The sequence below is a fragment of the Macaca nemestrina genome, chromosome 6 (genome assembly GCF_043159975.1).
Source record: "Macaca nemestrina isolate mMacNem1 chromosome 6, mMacNem.hap1, whole genome shotgun sequence".
NCBI lineage: Eukaryota > Metazoa > Chordata > Mammalia > Primates > Cercopithecidae > Macaca > Macaca nemestrina.
In genome coordinates, this window is record NC_092130.1 from 124,879,990 (window position 1) to 124,905,725 (window position 25,736).

The 25,736-nt window shown below is 34.5% G+C and overlaps 1 protein-coding gene across 4 annotated transcripts in view; it reads right to left on the bottom strand.

Annotated features, from left to right (window-relative positions):
• LOC105499347 (poly(ADP-ribose) polymerase family member 8) overlaps positions 1–25,736 on the bottom strand; it is a 189,660-nt gene that overhangs the window by 39,662 nt on the left and 124,262 nt on the right. For all 4 annotated transcript variants that reach the window (XM_011771891.2, XM_011771890.3, XM_011771893.3 and 1 more), the window contains 5 exons: positions 17,598–17,664; positions 11,835–11,960; positions 10,745–11,309; positions 9,119–9,169; positions 8,918–9,013 (listed from right to left, as the gene is read on the bottom strand). In XM_011771891.2, the coding sequence (XP_011770193.2) occupies positions 8,918–9,013; positions 9,119–9,169; positions 10,745–11,309; positions 11,835–11,960; positions 17,598–17,664 (905 nt within the window). The remainder of the gene's footprint in view (positions 1–8,917; positions 9,014–9,118; positions 9,170–10,744; positions 11,310–11,834; positions 11,961–17,597; positions 17,665–25,736) is intronic.

Genomic DNA, 25,736 nt, shown 5'->3' on the forward strand with positions numbered 1-25,736 from the left:
GAAAAATACAGCAATATTCATTGTTGCAGATATAAAGTCAAAATTTCGAGGAGACACCAAGAATACTAATAGTAACTATAATATTTCCACTACTTACTATAGAAATGAATTGCCCACAATTAAACCACAAACAGTGAACTCCCAACAACGTGTGTGGTACATTTCCAGAACATAAATGTGGTCAATTCAAGTCCGTAAGTCAAGAGTAAGAACCCCTGCCTGGTGCCATTCTATCAGTATTAGAATCCTATTTCTATTACTTACTAGCACACTAACACTGAATAAATTACTATTTTCCTCACCATAAAGTGGGGATAGTAATAATATATACCCAGAGAGTTATTAAGAGGATTATACTTGAAAATCCACATAAATAACTTTAAACATTCGGATTACATAAAAAACATGCAAAAAGCATTTACTTTTGATAACATTACTATTACCTTTTGTGGTAGAAATGGCAATGCTATAGAGCAAGCAATAGATCAATATCAACAGGTGAGCACTGACAACGTGAAAACATAGCCATCTAAGTGGGGCAGGTTGAGATGACCAGAGAATTCTCCCTATTCTCATCAAAAGGACACATTTCCCTGTGTCAAATGGAAATGGCAAAATTGCAGTTATTTAATAATTAAATGATGATTTCGTTGATTTTGGTTTCAGAATAACATTATATCTCTGAGAGTAAAGTTGACTGGCAAAAAAATAGCACATGGATTGTTTCCCTTAAGCAAAAAAATAAAATATCTGACAGATGATTGTGTTATTAAATGGCTACAAGAGATGTTTTTTAAAAGTATAAATCTTGAAATACAAAAAAAGTTCTAATAGAATTATTGCTTTCCAAGTTTTGTGTTTTATCTTTTCAAACACATATTCTAAACAGCAAGACAGGTTTCTTTTAAAAAGTGTAACAGAATCTAGCATGGTGCCTTCTACTTATCAAATATTAAGTTAAATGTTTGTGATGCAGTTTTAAAGTCAGACAGAATTAGGTTCAAAGCCAAGTTTCTACCTATATTTTCTGGGTGGTGTTGAACAAACTGCTTAACCTCTATAAATCTTAGTCTCCCTATTTGCAGCATGAAAGCAAAAGTACCTAAACCACAAGAGGTGTGTGATGATCAAATTAAAAAAAAAAATGCCAAATATCTACCCACAGTGCCTGGCACACAACCCTCAATAACCTCCTTTTCTCTGTTAACTATGATAGCTATTAGCTCAATCATTATTTTCATATTTATCTACATTTCATTATTTCTTAACTCAAAAACTGGACCTTGAATACTAAGCAGATATGGTACAATGTACTTGCTTGTTAAAAGCTTTGAAATAAGGAATGATATCAGCAAAAAAGGCTGAGTGAGGAACCCAAACTTGCACCTCTCTATAAAATCTTTAAAAGAAACTGGCAAAAATGGCCTGAGTCAACTCTTATGATATTCTGGAAATTAATTTAAAAACTTGCAGCAACCCAAGGATCAACAGCTGAATCTTGGTAAGAACCACAAAACTTGTGACATTTAATCTTTTTTTTCTGTTTTGGGGAAAACAAAAAGTGCAGCTCGTTGCCAGCGCTTATTTAATTCTACATAAACAGACTCTTTGAGGCTGAAGCAAATCTGATTTTCAATCAATGTGAAAACAAAATATAAAAACTGTTCTCAGAGCTATTTCTAAACAGAACTAACATCAGAATAGTCTGAACCATTAGAATCGTCTATTTCTGAAAAATCAGATTCATCAAATGAATCTTCAGCCAACACTATTCCAGAACAATGTTAACATTACACATACAAATGCTATGTTTTCTAGGATTTGACATTTTCAGTGATCAAGAATTACTACTATATTTTGTAAATGGAAATACCACTACTAAAACCAAAATGCTGTAAGTAGAATGATGTATTTTGTTTCCAAAGTAGATATACTAGAGCCATGCAGAAATAATAATAAAAGTGACAGATTTCATGGCAAAGTTATCTCCGGATAAACACTATTGCCGCAAGTGCTGCTGGCAAGTATTGTTGGGGCAAATGGGAAAAGGGTTAAATTTACCCTAATCCAAGCTTCCATTCGCGAGCTCAGTGGTAGCCTTAAAAACAATAGCCTGTATTTCCAATAATAGAGGGAGCAGAATGGAACTGATTCACAAAGAGATATCTGATAGTTCTCTGGAAGACACGCTGAAAATACTTGTCTTTATTTCTGCCTGACTTGGAACTCAACCAGTACTAAAACACTACCTGGAGTGGGGATTAAAAACATTTCCAGTAAGTGTTTTAGTTGTGTGAGGCAACAGATAATAACTGAGGCAAACAACAGAATAACCAAAAAGCTTAGAAGAAAGGATTGGGAAAAGAGATGTCCATAAGGACTATGAAAAACTCACACATATTCCTGGAAATCCAGAAGACCATATGCTTGCCCATGTCTGTGTGCATGCTCAAGAAAGACTTTAGAAGGCCTTAAATCTCACCTCTGGCTGATCTTAACACTCTGGACAAGCAGGAATGAAGGCTAAGGCCTGCCAAAACAGTTTGGCTGATCTAAATCCCAGAGTTCCAGCATTATTATACTTCAAATGTCCAGTTTTCAATTAAAAAAAAAAGAGGCATGCAAGGAAATAAGAAAGTAAGACCTATTTACAGGGTAAAAAGAAACCAATAGGAAGGATCCCAAGGAAAGCATAGATGTTAAATTTACTAGACAAAAACTTTAAATTGGCTATACTTAAAACATTCAAGAGCTAAAGAATACCATATCAAAATAAATGAAGAAAAGACAATGTCAACAGAGAGTATCAATATATAGAATTTATAAAAATAAAACAAACTCTGGAGTTGAAAAATACAATTACTGAAATAAAAAAATCATATTTGAGCAGGCAGAAAAAAGAATCAGTGAACTTGAAGATAGGTCCATTGAGATTAACTAGTCTAAGGAAGAGCAATAATAATAATATGAAAAAAAATATCAAGTGTAAGACATATATGGGACACCATCAAGCATACAAACATATAGATAATGGAAATTCCAGAAGGAAAGAGGAAAGAAAAATTACAAGAGGAATATTTGAATAAATATGGCTTAAAACATCTCAAATTCATTAGAAAAAATTAATCTACACTTCCAAGAAATCCAATTAACTCCAAATAGGATAAATTTAAAGAGGCACTTAGACACATCAAAATCCAGATGCCAAAAACCAAAGTCAAAGAAGAAATCTCAAAATCAGCGAGAGAAGCAATCCATCACATAATAAGGAATCCTCAATAAGAAAACAGGTCATTTTTCCTGGGAAACCACAAATACCCAAAGGCAGCAGGATGACATACTCAAAATGCTGAAAACAGCACAAATCCTCCTCCACAAAAATTTTCAACCACAAATTCTATATCCAGCATAACTATCCTTCAAACAGCAAAGGAGAAGGTAAAACACTCCCAGGTAAAAACCAACAGAGTTCATCATTTGCAGAGATTTCCCACAGGAAATAATGAAGGGAGTTCTTCAGATTAAAATGATAAGGACACTTCAGATTAAAATGAAAAGTAACCATATATACAGGTAAATACAAAGGACTGCACACAAATATATATATATATATTTTAATTTTAAACATAGATATATTTTTTAAAATTTAAACATAGATATAATACAAACATAGATATAATACATAATACAATAGCACATTGATAAATTTGACTTTGATTTTTTTTTCCTGATTTTTTCTGGTTTGGAAAACAACTGCATAAAGCAATAATCATAAATTTATGTTGATGAGCACATAATATAAAGATATAACTTACATATTTATATATAACAGCATTTATATGTACTTCCACTCTGGGAGTGGAGTTGAAACTTTGTAGGAGCAAAGTTTTTATGTATTATTAAGGCTGGTTACAGAGGCTCATGTCTATAATCTCAGTACTTTGGGCCAGGACTTCCAGACTAGCCTGCTCAACATAGCGAAACCCCATCTCTACAAAAAACTTTATAAAGATTAGCCAGGCATAGTGGCTTGTGCCTCCAGTCCTGGTTACTTGTGAGGATGAGGCAAGCAGGAAGATCACTTAAGCCCAGAAGTTGGAGGCTTCAGTGAGCTATGATCAGCACTACTGCACTCTGATCTAGAGGACAGAGCAAGATCTGTCTCTTACTAAAAAAAAAAATCAAGTTGGTATTAATCCAAACTAGATTTTTAGAAATTAGGATGTTAACTGTAATCCCTAGAGCAATCACTAAGAAAAACTGAAAAGCTACAACATGGGATTAAAATGGTACACTAGAAAATACTTATTAAACACACAAAAGAAGGCAATAAGGGAGAAACAGAGCAATAAAATGATATAATGCAAATACAAAATGAATAGCAAAATAGTAGAAGTCTTTCCTTATTAGTAATTATGTTTAAGTAAAAAGTTTAGCAAGGATTTAAAAACAAGATCAACAATTTGCTATCAACAAGAGATTCACGTTAGTTTTAAACACATTAATAGGATAAAAACATAAGCATGAAAAGAGGTATTCCATGCATATAATAACCAATAGAGAGTTGCAGTGGTTACACTAATCAGACAAAATAGACTTGAAGACAAAAATTGCTAATAGAGACAAAGAAGGACATGAAAAAAGAGTCAAAACATCAAGAAGATAAAACACTTACAAACATATATGCATCTAGCAATAGATTTCCCAAAACACATGAATCAAATATTGAAAGAACTGAAGGTGAAAACAATTCAACAATAATAGTCAGAGCCTTCAATATCCCCACTTTCATAATGGTAATAAAGAATAAATGAATTTGAAAGAGAAAATAGAGAAACTCAATGAAACGAAGAATCTGTTCTTTGAAATGTTAACTAAAATCCACAAGCCTGTAGCAGGACCAACAGAGATATGATACAAATGTTCAACATTAGGAATGAAACAAAGAGTATCACTAAAACTCTGCAGACATCAAAAGAACAACAAGAGAATACTAATAAATTACTCACATACATTTGACATCTGAGACAAAATGGACCAATTCCTCTAAAAGCAAAAAATATCACATTTCACCCAAAATAAAATAGATAATTTGAGGCTGGGCACAGTGGCTGACACCTGCAATCCCATCATTTTGGGAGGCTGACGCGGGCAGATCACCTGAGGTCAGGAGTTTGAGACCAGACTGACCAACATGGAGAAACCCCGTCTCTAATAAAAATACAAAATTAGCTGGGCGTGGTGGTGCCTGCCTGTAATTCCAGCTACTCGGAGGTTGAGGCAGGAGAATCGCTTGAACCCGGGAGGCAGAGGCTGTGGTGAGCCGAGATCACACCAGGGCAACAAAGGCAAAACTCCGTCTCAAAAAAAAAAGATAATTTGAATAGCCCTATAACTAATAAAGAAATTGAATTCATAAATTAAAAATTTTTCACCAGGTTTGATGGCTCACACCTGTAATCCTAACACTTTGAGAGGGTAAGGCAGGAGGATTCCTTGAGCCCAAGAGTTCAAGACCAGCCTGGGCAACATGGTGAGATCCCATCTCTACAAAACATTTTAAAAATTAGCTGGGCATGGTGGCATGTACCTGTAGTCCCAGCTACTCAGGAGGCTGAGGTGGGAGCATCACTGAAGCCCAGAAGGTTGAGGTTGCAGTGAGCCATGTTTGCACCACTGCACTTCAACGTGAGTGACAAAGTAAGACCCCATCTCAAAAAAAAAAAAAAAAAAAAATCCAAAACAGCAATCTCCAGGCCCAGATAGTTGTTATCGCATATTAAAAAATCAGTGTAATACATCATATTAATAAAATAAAAGAAAAACATAGTAATATCAAGAGACACAGGAAAACAAAAACAGACAAAAATGCTTTCATTATTATAAAACCACCTAACAACTAGGACTAGAAGGGGATTTTTCTCAACCTGGTAAGTGGTATCTATGAAAAATCCCCAACTAACAGTGAAAGGCTGAACATTTTCCCCCTAAATCACAAGATAAAAATTTCTTTTCTTGCCACTTCTAATCAGTCTTGTATTGAAGGTTCTAGTCAAGCACATTAGGTAAGGAAAAGTAATAAAAGGCATCCTGATTAAAAAGGAAAAAGTGAAACTCTATTTGCAAGAGACATAATTTTATATAGAGAAACAAAGAATCCAAAAATAACTTAATAGAACTAATAAATAAGTTCAGCAATGTTGCAGGAGAAAAGATTAACATGCAAAAATAACTTCTATTTCTATATAATAGCAAATAACATTCTGAAAATGGAATAAAACAACTTAATTTACAGTAACTTCAAAAATAGTAAAATGCTTAAAAATATACTTATCCAAGATAATGTAAGACTTGAATACTGAAAACTACAAAATAGCATTGAAATAAAAATTTAAAAGCCTAAATAAATAAAACAATCTGGTGAACACAAATTGGAAAGGTTAATATTGTTAAGATGATGTCTTGGTCTGTTCCGGCTGCTGTAATTGAATACCATAGGCTGAGTGGCTTATAACAACAAATATTTATTACTCATAGTTTTGAAGGCTGGGAAGATAAAGATGTCAGGAGATTCAGTGCCTGATGAGGGCCCATCTGCTGATTCATAGACCAGAGTGACAGTAAGGCCACAAATTAATCTTCTTGCTGTGTCCTTTCATGGTAGAGGAGTGAGAGAGCTCTCTGTGCTCTATTATAAAGGCATTATTCCTGTTCATGAGGGCACCACCCTCATGACCTAATCGCCTTCCAAACAACCCATCTCCTAACACCATCACATGGGAGTTAGGATTTCAATATATGAATTTTGGGGGGAACACATTCAGTCTACAGCCAATGGCAATAGTCTTCAAACTGATTTACAATTCCAGTGCAACTCTATCAAAATTCCAACTGCCTTTTTGCAGAAATGGATAAATGAACCATAGACAGAGAAATGCAAGAGACCCCAAACAGTCAACGTAATCTTATAAAACAAAAACAAAGAGGATTTGTGCCTCTTGACTTCAAACTTACTATAAAGCAACATTAATCAAGACAATGTGGTACTGGCCTAAGGACAGACATACAGATCAGTGGAAAAAGACTTGAGGGTCCAGAAATAAACCAAAACATCTATAGTCAAATAATTTTCAACAAGGGTGCCAAGATCATTCAGTAGAGAAAAAATAGTCTTTTCAAAGAACGGTCCTGAGACAACTGGGTATCTACATGCAAAAGAATGACTTTGGACCCCAACTTAACACCATATACAAAAATTAACTCAAAAAGTATTGTGACTTAAATATAAGACATAAATCATGAAATTCTTAGAGGGAAACATAAGTGCACTGTGTGATTTTGAATTAAGCAATTCATCTTTAGATGCAACATCAAAAACACAAGTAACAAAAGAAAAAATTGATAAACAAGACTTCAGAAAAATTAAAAACTTGTGTGTGTCAAAGATTACTATTAAAAAATGAAATGACAAACCACAAAATAGGAGAAAATAATTGCAAATCATATATGTGGTAAGGATAAAATATTCAGAATACATAAAGAACTCTAACAACTCATAAGAATACAAATAATCCAATTTAAAAATATGAAAAGGGTTTAAATAGGCATTTCTCAAAAGATACACAAATGGCCAATAAGCACATGAAAAGAGGCTCAAAATCTTTTTAGCAGAAAATCAAAATATTTTAGCATCTTTTAGTTTGTCATTAGGGAAGTGCATAAGAAAACCACAATAAGAAACCACTTCACACATACTAGCATGGCTGTAATTTAAAAAATAATAATAAATAGAGAATAATACATGGGGAAGATATATAGAGACTGTAACTATCATACATTGCCAATGGAAATGTAAAATTATGCAGCAACTGTTAAAACAGGTTTGGTGGTTCCTCAGAAAGTTAAACAGAGTTAACATAGGTTCTAGCAGTTCCATCAACTGATGAATGGATAAACAAATGTGGTATATCCATAAAATGTATATTATTCTGCCATAAAAAGAAATAAAAGTACTGACACACGCTATATAGATGAGCCGTGAAAACATTATAAGTGAAAGAAGTCAGAAACAAAAGGCCACATATTATACAATTCCATTCACATCAAATATCCAGAATGGCCAAATCCATAGAAACAGAAAACAGGTTCATAATTGCCAGGGGATGATAGGAGGCGGAAATTGGGAGTGACTGCTAACAGGATATTTCTTTTGGGGGTAATGGAAATTCCATTTTCTGGAATTAAATAGTGGTAATGGTTATATAATATTGTGAATATATGAAAAAACACTGAATTGTGTACTTTAAGTAGTGATTTATGTGTTAAATTTTTGCAATAAAAATTGCAAAAAAAATCATTTTAAAATTGAATAGTTCTCCCCAAAATGCATGTATACACCGATTCTTATTTTCATACTCCCATGATAATGTCCCAAATGTGTCAGGATGTTAGCATTTTTGGAAATCTTTATTCTGATCCTCTCTCTACTACTGTGTACCTCTTTTAACATGTATAGGACCAAGACTCTCCTCTCTTATATTCAGCATCTTAAATTGTGGAGTTTTGAAGGGACACTGCCTAAGCATCCTTGTCATATAACCTTGTAAACACTGGTTCTTCAAAATTCCACAATTTATGATGCTTAATGTTGATATAGGTATAGATGGATAAATAGCTGTTAGATAAACATATGTAAAAAATATAGTAAGAAACATTTTCCTAATATCAAACTAACTGCTCTTTCACAGGCTACTTTAGAAGTAATACGAATTCATTTTGTCAAAATTATATGTAAATAATTTGCTCAATAAAGAGTATTTGCTTTAAATTGCATTTATTTACTTATTTTTATATTTCGAACCTTTTCTGTATTTCTGTATTCTAAACCAACACTAACATTCTATCAGCAAGAACTTACCCTAAGCATAGGGCCATTTTGAAACACATGTGGCTCATCACATACCACACAGTATTCATTTAATACAGGGATCCGCTGTTCAGCAAACTCAATTGTCTGAATAAAACAGTAAGGAAAAATAATTAAGACAAGTTCATAAATGATTTTAAAACCCAGTAGGAATTAAAATATTTCTACAGTGGATAGAGTTTTGGCTCATACCTGCACGAGGAAGCCGCGGTCTCGTACTGGAATGCATTTTGCACCATTTGGCTATAAAAAGCAAAGTAAGAAAACAATAATAATTTCTTTAATTTAAAAATGTATAAATTACAGTCTTTTACTCTTTGCAATAGTGAATACAAAAGTGATCTAAGAGCACATGAAAAATGAATTGAGTCACTGATGATGACATCAAAATTAAAAACCTTTTTGTTCACTCTATAATAAATACCCTTTTCTACCATTACTAATGCAATTTTTGCCTACAGTAAATGAATAGCATTCTTAGTTGCTGATCTTCTAGCAAAAATGACTGGCATCTTTACATGATCACAAAAACTCATTTCTTCTGTTACTAATCAGCAAATGCTCATACTCTTCATTAGGGAACATCAGTCTTATTTTACAATTAGATACAATTATTCCTCCAAAGAAATATTAGACAGCTACTGAAAGTGTCATAACAGAAAACTATGTATTATGCTTAGCCATATTGGAAGTCATTAAGGCATTTTCTTTTACAGAATGTCTGAAATGATCTTTCTTGGATGAAGCTGACATGGGAAACATTCCACTGTGTAACTGTTCTACATTATTTGCTCTATGTCCTTAAAACTTATCTTTGAGTAGGAATGGGCTTCTAGGATGCTCATGTGAAACTGACAACATATTCAACTTTTCATAAAATAAATATACAGTATAGTTTACAATTTAATTTTGGAAATAAACCTATATAAGAATAACCTTACTTTCCTAAAAGCCTTTATTTTTTTCAATTTCATCTCTTGCTGAGTGTGTATACACATTAATGGTTAGAGTTAAACACACACCCCCAACATACACACATATATATTTAGCAAAAGGAAACAAAACTTTTCATCAACTGTTTTGAATATGTTAATAATATACATAAGACAGGTCTATGAATTTATCATTAGCATGAAATTGGCTATCATGCCAATTATGCTAGTGATAAATTTTGTGTAAGCGTTATTCTTGATAAATACCATCAAAAGGACTTAAATTATTAAAGTAATCTCCTGGTCCCATGTCCCCCCAAAACAGCTCCAGCATAAAGTGACTTCAGTAGAAAAGGGATACTAAAAACAACTTTAAGTGAAGCTCTGGGATAAAGCGATAAATGCTGCCCCTCTCCACAGGTAACAACATGCATGGGCAAAGTTCTCTTATATGTAATTGAAAGGGAATTACTCTTAATTTAACCACAAGAAAAATGTGGTCCTCCACCACTCATGTGAGAAGACCAGAGATTAGATACACATACTTAATGAAACATTAAAATTATATGCTTGTTTAATAAGTAAGGGCTTTGTGAATCCAATGCATTTCCTTCTGTTTTCAGTAGCATTTGTTACTATGACAAGAATTTGAACTGGACTTCAAATGGGTAGCTACATTTATTTTTTTTCAGAACCAAAGGTGACATTTCAGTGCCAGTTGCAAATGTATGGTATGCAAAACAATATCCAAAAAGATATTTTAAAATGGTAAATTAAAACAAAGTTTTGCTTCTTTTTCCACCAGATCTTATAAGAAAAAAAAAAAAAAAAATTCGACTGCACCTTAGCTAACATTTAAGAACTCAAGATGAAAATATTTACGCACAGCAGGCTGAGAAGATGAAGATGAAGACGGTGTTAGGATACCAATAAGCCCTGAGGTAAGAGAGAGCCTCCTGCCCTCTGCGTTGGGTTCCTTGAAAAGCTCAGTTTTAGATGACTTGGGGGCACTGGAGTAGGACTTGCTGAGCAACTTGTGATTTTTCAGTCCATACAATTCTTCCATTCTGAGATTACTAGAGTAAGACCTGCTTAACAGTTTGTGGGGCTTCAAGTTTGTGTTGTGCTCACATCGCGGATCTCCAGAACAAGATCGAGTCAATAGTTTATGCGACTTTAGAGTGAGGCATTCCTCTGACGTAACAGCTGCAGGGCAGGGACGGTTCAAAAGTTTGTGCGATTTAATTGTTGTCATAGCCTGCTCAGCCCTGGGATCGCTGGACAGGGAGCGGCCAAAGGTCCTGTGTGACTTTGTGGAGCACACATCATCAGTCTTGACTGTGCTGGAACAAGTCCTCCGCAGCAGCTTATGCGTTTTAGAGATTCCGTCCTGCTCAGATTTCAGTTTTGATTTGCTTTTACCACAACCAGGCGGAGGATAACTTGGCGACCTTCAAAATTGAACAACAATTAATACAGGGCAAATCACAGGTATGGCAGACCATGAAGAAAGCTTGTCATTCTCAAACTCAACTTGACTGTGCTACAAATATTCTACCACCTCATTTTAATATAGCCTACCCAGTCAAAACTGAAATCAAAGGTATGTGCAGAATGATCACAGGACTTGAATCCCATTTTTCCTGAAAAGCAAAAAAAAAGGTTCTAAGATTTTGTTTCCCTCCTATCTATCCCAAAGCCCTATAATGAAACTAATTTTGGTAGGAAAAACTCTAGGTGATTAAAAAGCAAAGAATGTAATTTTAGCAAACGTAACCAATGTTAAATAAATATTAATAAAAACTCTAAACAGAGAAATGAATATGTTTTTGATGGAATGCATCTAACTCAGTCTTTTCTTAGAGGTTATAAAGAAAATAAACAGATGCCAATACTATAGAAAGAATGCTGTAAGTATGAACTGCATCACACACACAGCATTTAGTAAGACAATGACGAAGTTGCCTGTTACCAACCTGCGCAAAGTAGAAAATAAATGCAGGGGAGACTTCACTTTCTTCTCTGACAACTTTTTATTGTGCAGGCAATTGGATTTTTCTTTGCTCTGTTTCCACTGCTGTGTAACAAATGTCTGCATGATTCTGTCAATCCAAAGGTAATTCTGTTATCACCACTCCAGGGCAATTTCAATTAATGTTACTGTATTTATTATGTAGAAAATGCATTTATCAAATAAAAGCAAGCACATGGAAATCAGTGAGATGCTAATTTAGAATCATACAAGATTTTTCATCCATAGGAAAGCATCATATAACAAATTCGCATAACTTAACTGTGACTAGTTATATCACAGTAAATGATAATGATTGCTATTTATTTAAATAATTAAATTATAATATTACTAGGATATAATTCAAACGACAGAACAATAGAGATCTAAAGAGAATTATAAAGACGGCCTTCAGGATCAACAACTTGAGCTGAAGTGGCAAAAAAAATCTAAATTTTTGGTGCTAGAAATTCAATTTTTAAGAAAATATTTGTTACTAATTATAATGCTATGTATTAAGACAGAAGTAAAGCCATTTTCTTTTTACTTGACTTGCTTCAACATCTTCTTCATGAAAAGGAAAGGAAAGCTATAAAGTCATACATAAAAAGAAAACATGCAGAACTTGCTCTACGTAGAAATATGTGGTCAGCAAATTACATCTTCAACACAGCCCATTTACCTTTGAATATACTATACTAAATTTTCAAAACTGGGTATCCTTAAATTGGTTTAGTTAATATCAGAAGGCAGGATGTTGGTAACTCCTAATCTCGATATTTTCTATGTCAAAATCGCTCCATCAGTGCTTTATAGTAAAGAATTCCAGAACGTCAACTGTGGACTTGGATACACTGTTCTTATCTGGGAAAGGTCCCAGGCTTGGATGGCTTCTGTATATCTCCATTTTCCACACGGCAGTGGCCCTCAACACTAATACTTAAGTAGACATGAAATTTTACAATTAAACATCAAGCATGCAATAAATTAAACTTTTTTTCTTCAAAAATAACTTCAGGATTGCCTGTTTTTTATGCTCTTTTCAGTTATTTCTAACACATTGCTTTGGGATCAGGAAAATGATCCCAATATTTGTTTATGACTTACAATATGTCACGGAGTAAAACAGAAATGTTACAGGCACATTTTTCCCTCTAATTTTCACAGTACCCCCAGCAAGTAGCTGTTATTCCACACATTTCACAAATAAGAGAATGAAATCTGCCCAAGTTAGCACAGATGCAAGTGACAGAGCAGTAGTACGTATATTATCAAATGGGTTTTGATACGTATAACACGTGTTATTCAAATTGGACACACGTGACTCTTAGCACAACGCCAGTTACTAAGTTCTCAGGATCCTTCAGGTCTTAACAAACTCACTCAGATGGCCAGAAAGTATATCAGTTAGGTTTTTTTTCTGCTAGTTTTGGTAAGTTCAGAAGAATAAACAGTTACATATTGAATTATTTTGGAGTCCTTTTAGCAGTGGAAGTGGTGAGAAAAAGGGAATAACACTGCAATAAGTGATGCCATGATTCCAAATTCACAGTAAATTCGCTCAGTCAGCACAAGAAACATTTTATTCATGTTTGAATTTTTTTTACCCAAAATTTCAGCAGGATTTAAATGTAATAATAAGATCATCATTTCTCCCTGTACCTAATTTGAAATTTCCACTGACACAACCCTTTGTATTAAGCAGAGTTAGATTTTCTTCCCATAGAAAATTGTTACTCCTATGCACCATTCTCTAAGAAAGATGGCAAGTGCTTGCCTAATCTTGATAAGCTAAGTGGAACAAAAAACCAAACAGGTCAAAATGGCTAAAAAGTTTCCCACTTTTATATTACATTAGGATTCAAAGTGTGATTCAACATCTAAAATCAATAATTCTTAAACTTGAATACCCAGGTACCTAGTTGTTCTTGGATGCAAAAGAAATTAAGTGTTTTCTAAAAGACGTTCAATGTTGTGTTTAATTTCAGGGGTAATCTGGAGTATACATATGAGCACATTTGGTATAACAACCACCTCCTTATAATAGAGAACCATGAAGGGACTTCAGTATTTACATTTGAGTTTGTGTTTACTATTGTGCTGGCAGCACCAAAAGGAACTACTACCATTGCCAGTGATTGGCTGATTGTAGGGGAAAAAAGTGAAAAATTTCAAAGTAAAGTATACATTTGCATCAAGTCAAGAGCAGATGATGTCATGGCCAACTATGTGAAAAAAGGTTCCAGGGCAGTGGAAAAAGCACGTACATAGGGATGACATCATACTGTTTTACATGTTAATTTAAAAAAAAACTATGCACTAGAGCAGCCAGTATTATATTCGAATTGTGATGGTGAAATAGCTTTAGCAAAATAATATCATAAACCAAATTAATAGTATTACTTTGAATTTCAAGTATTTTATTTTGATTTGCACTTAAGTTGTAAATTGAATTTCGTTTTACAAATGTAGGGAACTCTACATATGAAAAATTTATACCTAATTTTACGTTGCAAATATATTTAAGGGAAAACTGAAGATCTGTAATATTTTCCCCCCTTAAACACAACTAAGGTTTGATCAGTGCAGACTCAACATAAAGTCATACAAAAATCGAAGATTATTTCCATTGTCTGTGATATGCTGAGCCTTTGAATGATAGGATACCCTATATAAGACCAATCACTATATCTGTGATATCTGTGTCAGGTCAGCCATGAGAAAATACATGAATATTTTTTCTTTTAGGCTATTTTGACTTCACATTCTCTCAATATTCATTCAATGCCAAACATAAATTCCACATCTTATCTCAAGCAAAGGAATATCCAGGATTATATGAGAAGCAGATTAGTTTACGGGTCATAAGTACTGGTTTAGAGTCAAATTCTGGCTCTATCACTTTCTTGCTGTGTGACCATGAGCAAGCTGCTCAACCTCTCTGGGCTTCAGTTTCATTATCTAGGAAATATGAGAGTAACAAGACCTATTTCATAGAGTTGTTGTAAAGATTAAATGTCTTATTATATGTTAAACACTTAGAATAGTGCATGACACATAATAAGTACTGCATGAGCATTTGCTGTTGCTATTGTTGATAAGATTATTCTGCTGTCTGAAACCACTAGAAAAAAATTTTCCTGTGAAAAAGTTATTCAGTAAATAAGAGTGTCTTTTATTTACTGAAAACCAACTGATAACAAGGAGCCTAGATTCTAAATCTGCCTTCCTAACTTGCTGATGTTTCTAAGAAAATAACCTCTTTATATTGAGTTTCTTTTTATAAAGTATTGTGAGCATGAAATTAGATTGTTAAAATTATGGGATTTTAGGCTGGCAGTGACCTTAAGGATCATAGCCAAATCTAATTATTTATAATTAGGGAAACAAACATATCAGACCAAAATTTCTCAAGGATCATAAAAAAAAAAATCTAATCTATATTAACAAACTTTCCACATAGCTAATATTTATCCCTAAAAGCAAGTAACTCTTTAAAAACATTAATCACTTGGATAGGGATATTAATTAAATAGGTTATATATGTTACTAGGTACTTAAACAGTGAAAAAGGCACATAGCTTTCTTTAATTTCTCAGAGTTGGGATTATATATACAATTTTTTTTGCTGAGCCTATATAATGTACCCAGAAGCCATTAAGGGTAGAAGGCTATTTATTCCTAGACTTGTGTGCTTTTGTAATTCTTATCTTACTTTGATCAGCTCCATGCTACTTAAAAAAAAAAAGTTTGTAAGTGGCTTATAAAAGTACACAAAGTAGAAGAGTATAAAAACAAGGGAGCAAATTGAGTGAGGAAAAAAAATAATAGAATAAAAAAATGTGTCAAGGTGAAATGGTGCTCAACTTGGATAACGCCATCCATGCTCATCATGGAGGCAGGCTCCATGCTCATCTCCAAGACATGCAGGATATGGGCACAATGCAGGAAACAAAATCCAATCAAAAAAACACAACCAAGTGCTCTGGGAAAGCATACCTAATCCTAGAATGGAAAACTGAGAAAATTTATCCTGTGAGTCCTTATAAGAGAACACTACGTTACATAATATGCTAAACACATATTGTAAATTGAATTTAATTTTAAAGATGCAGAATTCTAAACATTAAGGGTTTATTATCTAATTTTATATTTGTATATCTTTGAACTCAACATTGGGAATTTGTAAGAATGTTTTTTCCTTTCAAATGTGGTAGGCACACAACTCACATTTGAGTAGTGCTGCCTCAATTTAAGTCATAAAAATTTCAGAAAATTCTAGAGCTCTGTAATACATACAAAATCCTAGATATCATATATGTGGCTTCCTACATCAGGCAAAATGATCTCAGTAAGTCCCCTATTTCATATATCAAATATAGTTTCAATAGATTTTTCTTAGAATATTGCTCAGTAGAAGCCCACATATGATTTCAAATTTAAATCCATTAAAATAAAAGTGATCATATAGACTGCATCACTATGAAAGGCCTAAACCAGGCTTTAAGTATACAGTTATCTAATGGTCTTTCTTGACAAATTTACATTTAAGCTAAATTTGCAGATTTGGAAGAATAAATAATCCTCTAGGAATTCTCCATAAACACAAATTCTTAAAGCTGATATTAAGTAGAGAATTTATTGTTTATATTCTGACCATGGCAAACTGAGGTACGTGCCTAAATTTTAAAATTCAGTTCAAATTGGGTGGCTTTATGTCTTCTTATGAAATCAAGGCCCACCTAGACACTATGTCTAAAGAGAAAGCTGTATTCCCTCTGTGTGGAAGGTTGGCGAAGGAGACCATGTGGATGGCATCATTATTTTCTTCAGGGAAAACCACAACAAGCCCTCTGGATGCATACCAAAACACAGGCCAATGGGTCCCAAAGGTCTGTGTCTCAGATCACATCAGTGATCATCTGATTTTAGAAAAATTTGAGAGTCAATTCTTGCGTCTGTAATTTATCAGTGTTCTCTATTTACTTCTAAGATGCAATTTTCTTTCTTTTTTTTTTTTCTGGTGCCATTGTATCCTGGCTCTATCAGCGTTTTCTTTTTCTGTTTTTTAAAAATACATTTTTATATAAAATAGACTTAAAGATCAGAAAACAAAATCAAGATCCAAACAGGAAATAAAGTATTTATTTAAAAAACGAACGTTTCAAAGCGGTAGGAATGGGAAGTAGGCATAGTGCAGGAGTCCAGGGCCAGTGGCTGCCCACCTCTGGGCCCCAAGGAATGAGCAGTGAGAGCCCTCAATAGAGCCCAGTAAGAAAGAAAGTCATGTACACGCTGCAGCCTGGAGCAGAGCAGCAGGCTTCAGTGGAAGGACTGGTCAGCTCAGGATGACCTCCTAGGGAGGAAACCAGGGCAGTAAGTACTTCCATCTTACTCTCCTTCCTCTCTCCACTGGTCATGTTAGGGACTCAGAGCCTGTGTCTACACAGGTCAGCCTCCCCAGGTAGAGTGCAGGGTGCTGGAGGAAAGAGAGTGGATCTGGGATGGCAATAGAAGGACCCTGGCCCAGGTGGAAAAGTGAGGCCTGCTAATAAATTATCAATGCAGCTTTTAGCATCAGGATGATTTCCTCTCTTGAGGGACTTGCTTCAAAAAGTTCTTACTGAATAGAAGGTTTTTGTTTGTTTATTTGTTTGTTTTCATGAACAAAATGAGAACTCGGTTCTCTTTAGCAGAAATTTATTTTTTTGCACTTTAGCAAACTTACTTTTTCAGCTGATGTCCCAATCCAAATCGCTCTTTTGTGGAAATCTGAAAGACATCAACAGTGGGCACTAGAAAGGAAAAAGGATCACAGTCACGTATTGACTTGAAACTGAAACTCAACCATCAGCCAGGAAAAGGCTGAAACTGCATTATATATGTGCATATACATATACACACTTAAAAGCAGTGCACATACAGTCCTAAACAATGCTATTTATGCTATATCCACACAGGAGATCATTAATGGTCATTATATATTAATGTATAATATATGTAAAAGTAAGAAAGAATGATCTCCAAAGTAAGCAACAGCTGAACTGGCCACATGTAGGACAGTTAGTGCATTACTTTTTAAGTGGAAGAAAGACAACATGTTTGCATCTACACACATCATTTTTAGAATAAAACAATGGAAGATAAGAAGGCACAGGAGATTTCCTTTTCATGTAATTCATACTTTTACCAGGTGTATATATATATTTAAATTCATTAAAATATATATATTTACATATGTTTAATAATATATGTTTAAATATGTTAAAATATATGTTTATATATGTTTAAATATATATATATTTTTAATCGGTAACTAAATATATAAAAATACATATATACATATATTTCTTTAAATCAGTAACTATGTTAATTAATAACTTCTCTCAAAAAAGTCACTTATTTTTCATTATTCACTGGTTTAAAGAGTATTTCTTGCACTCATCACTCCAGTCATTTCAGATGAAAGAGTAAAAACACACACGAATATCCCTGCGTCCATGAAGTCGGAAATCCACTGGGAGGAGGAAGATGAAAAACAGAAAAAAAGATACAATGCTAGATGGCAATAAAGGCTCTGGAGAAAATAAAGATGGGGAAAAACATATGGGCTGCAGGCTATGTGGGCTCAGGTTTAAATGTTAGATAAGAACAAGCAGGAAGAAAATGTCCCAGCCAGACCCAAGAACAAGGGCAAAGACCCTGAAGAGAAAATATGCTGAAATATTCCAGGAACAGCTGGAGAACAGTGTGGCGAGAGAACTGAACAAGGTCTCACGTCAGGAGATGAGAGCAGGGAAGGAGCATGGTGGAGCTGTGCAGGATCAATTGGTCAAAGAGCAAAGGGAAAAATAGGAAAATCAGTCAGGAACTTATTGCAACAAGAGAGGCAAGATATATAGAACTTGGGTCTGTGGAGGTGATGAACATTTCGGATTCATACTTCTAGGAGAGTGGACAGATTTTGCTGGTGGACTGGATTTGAGGTGTGAAAAAAAGAAGAGGAGTTAAGGATGAATCCAAAGATTATGGCCTGAGCAACCAGAGGGATGAAATTTACCAATTCCTACAATGTGAAAGACTGTAGGAGAAACAGGTTTGGAAAGGCAGATAAGACTAGTTATTTGACCAAATACTTTAAATTTGAGATGCTTATTTGATACTAAAATGGAAATGTTAAGGCAATTGGAGAAGCCCAGCATTTAGGCATTAAGGTGAGAGGCATGTACTAAAGATATAAATTTGGAACAGTCAGAGTGTGTGTGTGTGTGTGTGTGTGTGTGTGTATGTGTGTGTGTGTATATATATTTATTTAAAGGCATGAGGCTGGATGAGAAACCACTCAGTGAGTGTAGGCAGAGGAAAGAGAAAGTCTGAGGATTAGGCCCCGAGCCCAGCTCAGCAAAGAAGGCTGGGGAGGAATGGCCAAGAGGATGGAAGATTCCAGAGTGCTGCTACCTGGACACAAATTCAAATAAGTTTTTCAGGCCAGGCACGGTGGCTCATGCCTGTAACCCCAATACTTTGGGAGGCTCGGGCAGGTGGATTGTTTGAGCCTAGGAGTTCAAGACCAGTCTTGGAAACCTAGGGAGACTCCATCTCTATTTAAAAAAAAAAAAAAAAAAAAAATAGGCATGGTGGCATATGCCTGTAGTCCCAGCTACTTAGGAGGCTGAGGTGGGAGGATCACCTGAGCCTGGGAGGTTGAGGCTGCAGTAGCTGTGATAATGCCACTGTACTACAGCCTGGGTAACAGAGCAAGACTCTATCTGGAAAAAAAAAAAAAAAAAGAAAAAAAAGAAAAAAAAAAGATTTTCAAAGAGGAGGTAAACAACTGTTATGAAATACTGCTAAATCAATTAAGATGATAACTCAAAATAGGTTATGAGTCATTTGGCAAGAATGAAGTTACTGATGACATTGACAAAAGCAGTGTTTGAGAAATGATGGGACTAAAATCTGACTTGAGTGGATTCAAAGAGAGAAAAGAAAAAGGAAAATGAAGTAAGCTAATAGAGACAACTGTAATCAAGGAAATTAACAGTCAAAAGAAGCAGAGTATTAGGGTCCCAACTGAAGAGGCATTTGAGATCAAGAGGTTGTTTTTGTTTTTGTTTTTGTTTTAAGACAAGAGAAATATATGCTGATGTGAGTCTTCTAGGAGAAAAAGAGAAATAAATAGCACAGGAAGGAGGAGGAGAACTGAATTGCTGGGATGGTGTCCCAATTAGGTGAAAGGGAACAGAAACTAGTGTGCAAATGAAAAGATGACATATGGGAGCTTAGATAGTGCCATTCATAGCAACAGTTGGGGCAGCAGATAATTAGAGCAAAGACTGTGTTGCTCATAGGACCTTCTCAGATCACACATGCCCTGTATTGTAAGCCAAATGGTATCCCCTGTTGGCCACTACTTTGGGACACAAATGCTCCATCAATCAAGGAAATTGGGTGTTTGTACCACCAAAAAATTAGTTCGTTTCCTGAGAACTCCTTAATCTTTGTACAGAGAGTAAGGTATAGAGTAAACATCACTCCAATCCCACTTAACCCAAACCCAAGGCTTTCAAAATTCAAAAGTGCATAAAAACATTCTAACATCTTGAAAACCTCAGTGGAATTAAATGAGAAAGCACTGTATTTTCTCTAAGAAGACTGAAGAAGCTACAATCTCTTCAGAGGCAGACAGAAAAAGTGGGAAGATGAGGGCAGAGAAACAAAAGACATCTACCTACAAAAATGTAGAAAAATCCAAAATGCACTAGAACTAATGCCTTTACTGAAGAAAACTGGGTATGATATATACGTAGAAAGAAAGAAGGGTTATATAATACTAGATATAAATGTTTATCCAGAACATACAAATTATTCTTATAAATTGATAATACAAAGACCAAAACTTAATCATACTATGCATGACTAGAAAACAAGTGTTAACATTTATCAAAATAATTTTTCTAGAAAAATATAAATTTCAAACATTGACTCAATTAATAGCATAAAATCTAAATGAACTATAATTTTGGAATATACTAAAAGAGTTCATAAAATTCTAAAATTTCCAAAATTCATAATTTGGAATTCATAAAATATTCCAAAATTCAAGTTCTAAAACACATATTACTAATAAAATAAATGTAACTAATTATATTCAGTGTATTAATGAAATATGTTAATAAACAGAGAAACAGAGGTTGGAGTGTATAGGACCTCTGTACTAGCTGCAATTTTTCTGTAAATTTAAAAACATTTTAAGTTCATTTTTAACAACATTTAAAAAAATTAATACTTTCTTGATAATCAATAATAAGTTAGAAAATAAAATGAACTATAAAAGTCTAATTATCCAAATAAGTACTCAGGAATAAACATAGCTAAAATTAGTGATCTAAGCAAAACAAGCAAACAAACAAACAACAATAACAAAAATCCCCAGAACTGTACTGATACATAAAACTAGAAACTACAAATAAATGTTCTTTTATAAGAAAAGAACTTGACAGAAAGTACTAGTGACATATTTTCATGTTTTTAAAAAAGGTCAAAGTTATTCAATGTTTTCTTATCTCTCATATAACTGTAGTTGGGAAGTGAGGGCTGCCCAAGATATGTGGAAATTATTCTAATGCACTGATCATGCAAGAACAGAGGTACCAATAATGAGATGATATGCACAGAAATCATTTTAAAGTATTGTTAGTTGTTTATCATTTTCAACTAAAAACAGCTTTGTCCTTGTGATGAAAAACTGCATCTCTATATCAGCAATTCCAGAAAATATACATTATCATAAGAGTGATAAATTATATCATCTTTATTTAAAGTATATTTCCCCATATATAATACAAATAATCCTTATCTTTAGTTTCAAAGTGGATAAGGAGGTAGATGTCTTCAATTCATATCATTCCCGTTCTCTCACAGATATATTGTCAGATTAGCTGTAGCCAAATCTTGATGTTTAAATAACTGTTATTTATACATTTCCAAAATGTAGGAATAAATCCTTTTCAAAAAGAACTGTTAAGTAGGTCAGTCTAGATCTTGAATTAGCCATACATTTCTTGTAAGTCCATTTTACTATAAATGCTGATACCTTCCAAAGACACATTGGAAACACTCTTTTTAAATCACTGAATTTTTAAATCGCTGAATTTTGTTATTTCAAAAAGTTTTCATAAAAAATATCAAATACCAACTTTTCATAAATATCACTGTAAAAGACTTTTGCATGAATTGAAGCCACTAGTTATCAACAGTTAACATACTAAAGGGATCTGCAAGATAAACAATAATAAAATTCAAAGACAGGAAACACATTAGAAAAATAAAGGTTTGACAAAGCAACATAGAGAAGGAAAATTCTATATGGTTAACAGATATTTGGAGAAATTCTGATGAGTAAGTACAGCCAAGCAATTGAAATGATAATGAGTATGTGCTCTCAGCTCAGATTAGACCAACCCATAAAAATTCCACTGTTCATAAGTTAACTGTCATAAAGTCCATAAAATAAGTTATTTAAGGACACTCTTTGCAGCACTGATTATGGCATCAGGGATCTGACCATAATGTAGGTGGCCATCACTAACAAAGTAAATACGTAAATTGTAGTGGATCTATACTATAGTATATATTAGTGTACACAGAGCAACAGGGCCAGGAATTCTGTTGCTAAGTGGTTAAGAGAATAAAATCTATAGCACAATAGCATTTATGTAAATTTAAAAATGTCTAACAGCATTATGCATTTGACAAGGATATACATATAGGCCATTGTGTTTTGTTTGCTCTCAAGTCCATTCCTCATTCTTCCACCTTTAGGCTGCATTTCCATGGTCCCTTGCCAACTACCTTCTGGTTAGGTTTGACTAATGGAAGCTCTGTTTGGACTTGAGGAAGAGACAGAGAAAGAGAATCAAGGTACTATTTCCTTTCTTTTTCTCTCCTCCCTTCTACCCCATCTCCCTTCTCCCTCTCCCCTTCTCTCTTCTCTCTTTTCCCTCCTATTCCCTCATCTCTCTTTCCTTCTCCTCTCCTGTCTTGTGTGGGCATTTTTTAGCAGTTGTCATATCTTCTCCATGGTTGCAGCTCTTTACCAGACATGTCCTATTTCTGTGGCCGTAACTCCTACAGAGCAACTCCTGACATGGTTCTAGAACCTGTAAGATTTCCCTGATATTTGGATTCTGTTGCATACCATCCCTTTTCCAGTGTCACCCCAGCCCCAAGGGACTGTAGTGATCTCTTGCTGTCATCTTCCTTAGTGGTCTCCTCCTACCACTCTCTGATGGGCTTCACCATCCTGCTTTTCTTCCCAACTTTTTAGCCACTGGTTTAACTAACTCTTTAGGTTTAATTTTTTTACCTGAGATACTAGAGTGGTTTGTTTTCTGATTGGATTCTAACAGATGTAGTATCAGATATTGGGAGTGGTCTCAGGCAACACACCATAAAATGGGATACTGAAATTGGAAAGTTCATCTGCTTAACCTTAATAAGGTGATAACTTATTTACAGATGGAAACTGAAATAATGGTATTCTGTGACAGGCAGAGGCATTATGGGCATAGCACAAACACTCTTCATAAATATTTTCTCACTTTTTTATTTCCTAGCAATAATCCTAATCATAAGTTAGGATAAAACCTAATTATTCTCCTGGAATAATAAGTTAAAAGTTCCTTTTTAGTAACACTGTCTCCAGTTCTATCCATATATTATATATTACTGCACAGTTTCAATCATAGTTTCCTCAAATTTTCAATAAGAAAAAACTATCTTGGGGAGTTTACTAGTAAGATGGTAATGTGAGTGAATACTTTTGCACAAACACAGTCATAACCAGTGCCTAATAGAAATAGGAGAAAACCAGTAAAAAAGACCAGAAACTTGGAGTAATGCCATCCCCATGTGAGAAATGCCCAGCAAATTTTGCACAGAGCAGATGGAACCAATCCTAAGGGGCCCTACAGGATGGATGCGAAACTCTCCATTCTATGAAAGAGACAGATGCTATAAAAAAAGTCAACCACCGCTGACACCTCTCAGAACAGGGAGCAAATGAACCCTAAGGCAGAGAAGACACTCTAGATTGGTCTAGCAGGGCTTCCTCCCTCTGCAGATGCTACCTTTTTTGTGACCCTGGACCCATCATCCTTAGTTCTCTCAGAAGCAGACCTTGAGTGCAGACAAGGGACAAATAATGTACTCGGAATTGTTCTCAGGAGGAAACAATAAGAACAAGCGAGAAGGGGCTAGATAGGAAAAGAAAAAGCCAAGCAAGGGTACAAATCCAGGGAAAGTTCTAGTTTCCACCCCATCTTTGTACAGACTTGAAACAGAGTAGCTAGGCCACTGTACCCTCACACTAGTGACACCTCACAAGAGTGAAGGGAAGATAAAAAAAACTGCCAAGTACTTACCTGCACTCCCCAGGAAAGAGAAAGCTTATATGTCCAAGGACAAGCTACTGAGGGTCTCAAGTGGAGTTGTTAGCAGCCAAGGGTGCAGAAATGGGGATGGGAGCAAGAGCTGGGAAAGGGGACCCAGGGGAACAGGGTGGGGGTACTAGCAGAGCTCACAGCCCTCCCCTCCAGCGGGCAGATCTCAGAGCTGCCAACTCCAAAGTAGGGTCAGTATGGAATTCTCTTTCTTTCCTCTTATTAATGGAAGAAATTGTTCACACATCACACTAATTTCCAAAAGAAGAACATTTCAACTCTTGCTTGTATATAATATTGAGGAAAACAAAACTCCATCTATAGGAATAAAATGATAAACCTTTGACAATTACTGATTGATATTCACAACAAAACTCAAAATGACACTAAACAAATAAAATGAAAGCGACTGGTGATAAAGGAGGAATAATATGGAATCAGTAAAGAATATGGCCAAATTAAAAATACAATGGGAACATTAAATTTAAGATGAAATCACGAAAACAATTCACTCAGTGGAGCAGAAGACAGATTGGAAAGAACATATAAAGTTTTCAGATATGAAGGATGAAAGAATTAGAGAAATGAAAAACATGGAGGACAAAAGAGTTAGATCCAATCAGGATATTGGGATTAGCAGGTAAAGAAGGAATAATAATTACATAAAATGCACTTGAGGTGAATTAAGACTCAGTCAGGTACACCATGCAAAAATAAATACAGAAAAACTAGCATCAAGGAGAAGAAGAAAAGCAGTCCAAAAAGTACACAACAAAACACAAACAAATCAAAACGGACTTCTTGCAAATAAAAAGAGTTAAAATACTTCAGGCACAAAATGAGAAGTTTCTAAAGCATTTTTGCTTTTTGTAGGAGGAGAACTATCATGACCTCGCTAATTTTACTTGGACAAGTTTGTCTCATTCACAAAACAGAAAGTCATTCTCGGGTATGAAAAAAGAAAACATAATCCTCAGGTTTCCTTGGTTTCCAAATTGTTAAATATATAAATCAACCAATATAGATGAAAGAAAGAGCAGATGAGTTGTGACACTAAAGGAATTGTACTGAACATTAAAATAATCTAACCATGAGTTAAAATGAGTGTTAAAATATTTACAAAACCATGCAAATGTAAAAAATCTTTAAAGAGATATTGTGAAGGAAAATATCTCCCTTACATTCAAGATTATATCAAAAAATAAGTATCAGAGGTAAGATTACATAAAAGCATGCTTCAGTATCATCTCACACAGATGGGGTTTGGGTGAGTAGAGATTAACCAGCCCAATTTCATTCCTAACCCTAAATAAAGTTCAGACATAAGGATTTCCTTTTCTTTTAACCATCATTAAAATAAAATCAAATGACATTTCAAATCACTAAAATAAGAAAAAAGTTAGCCATATGGCAGAATATGTGGG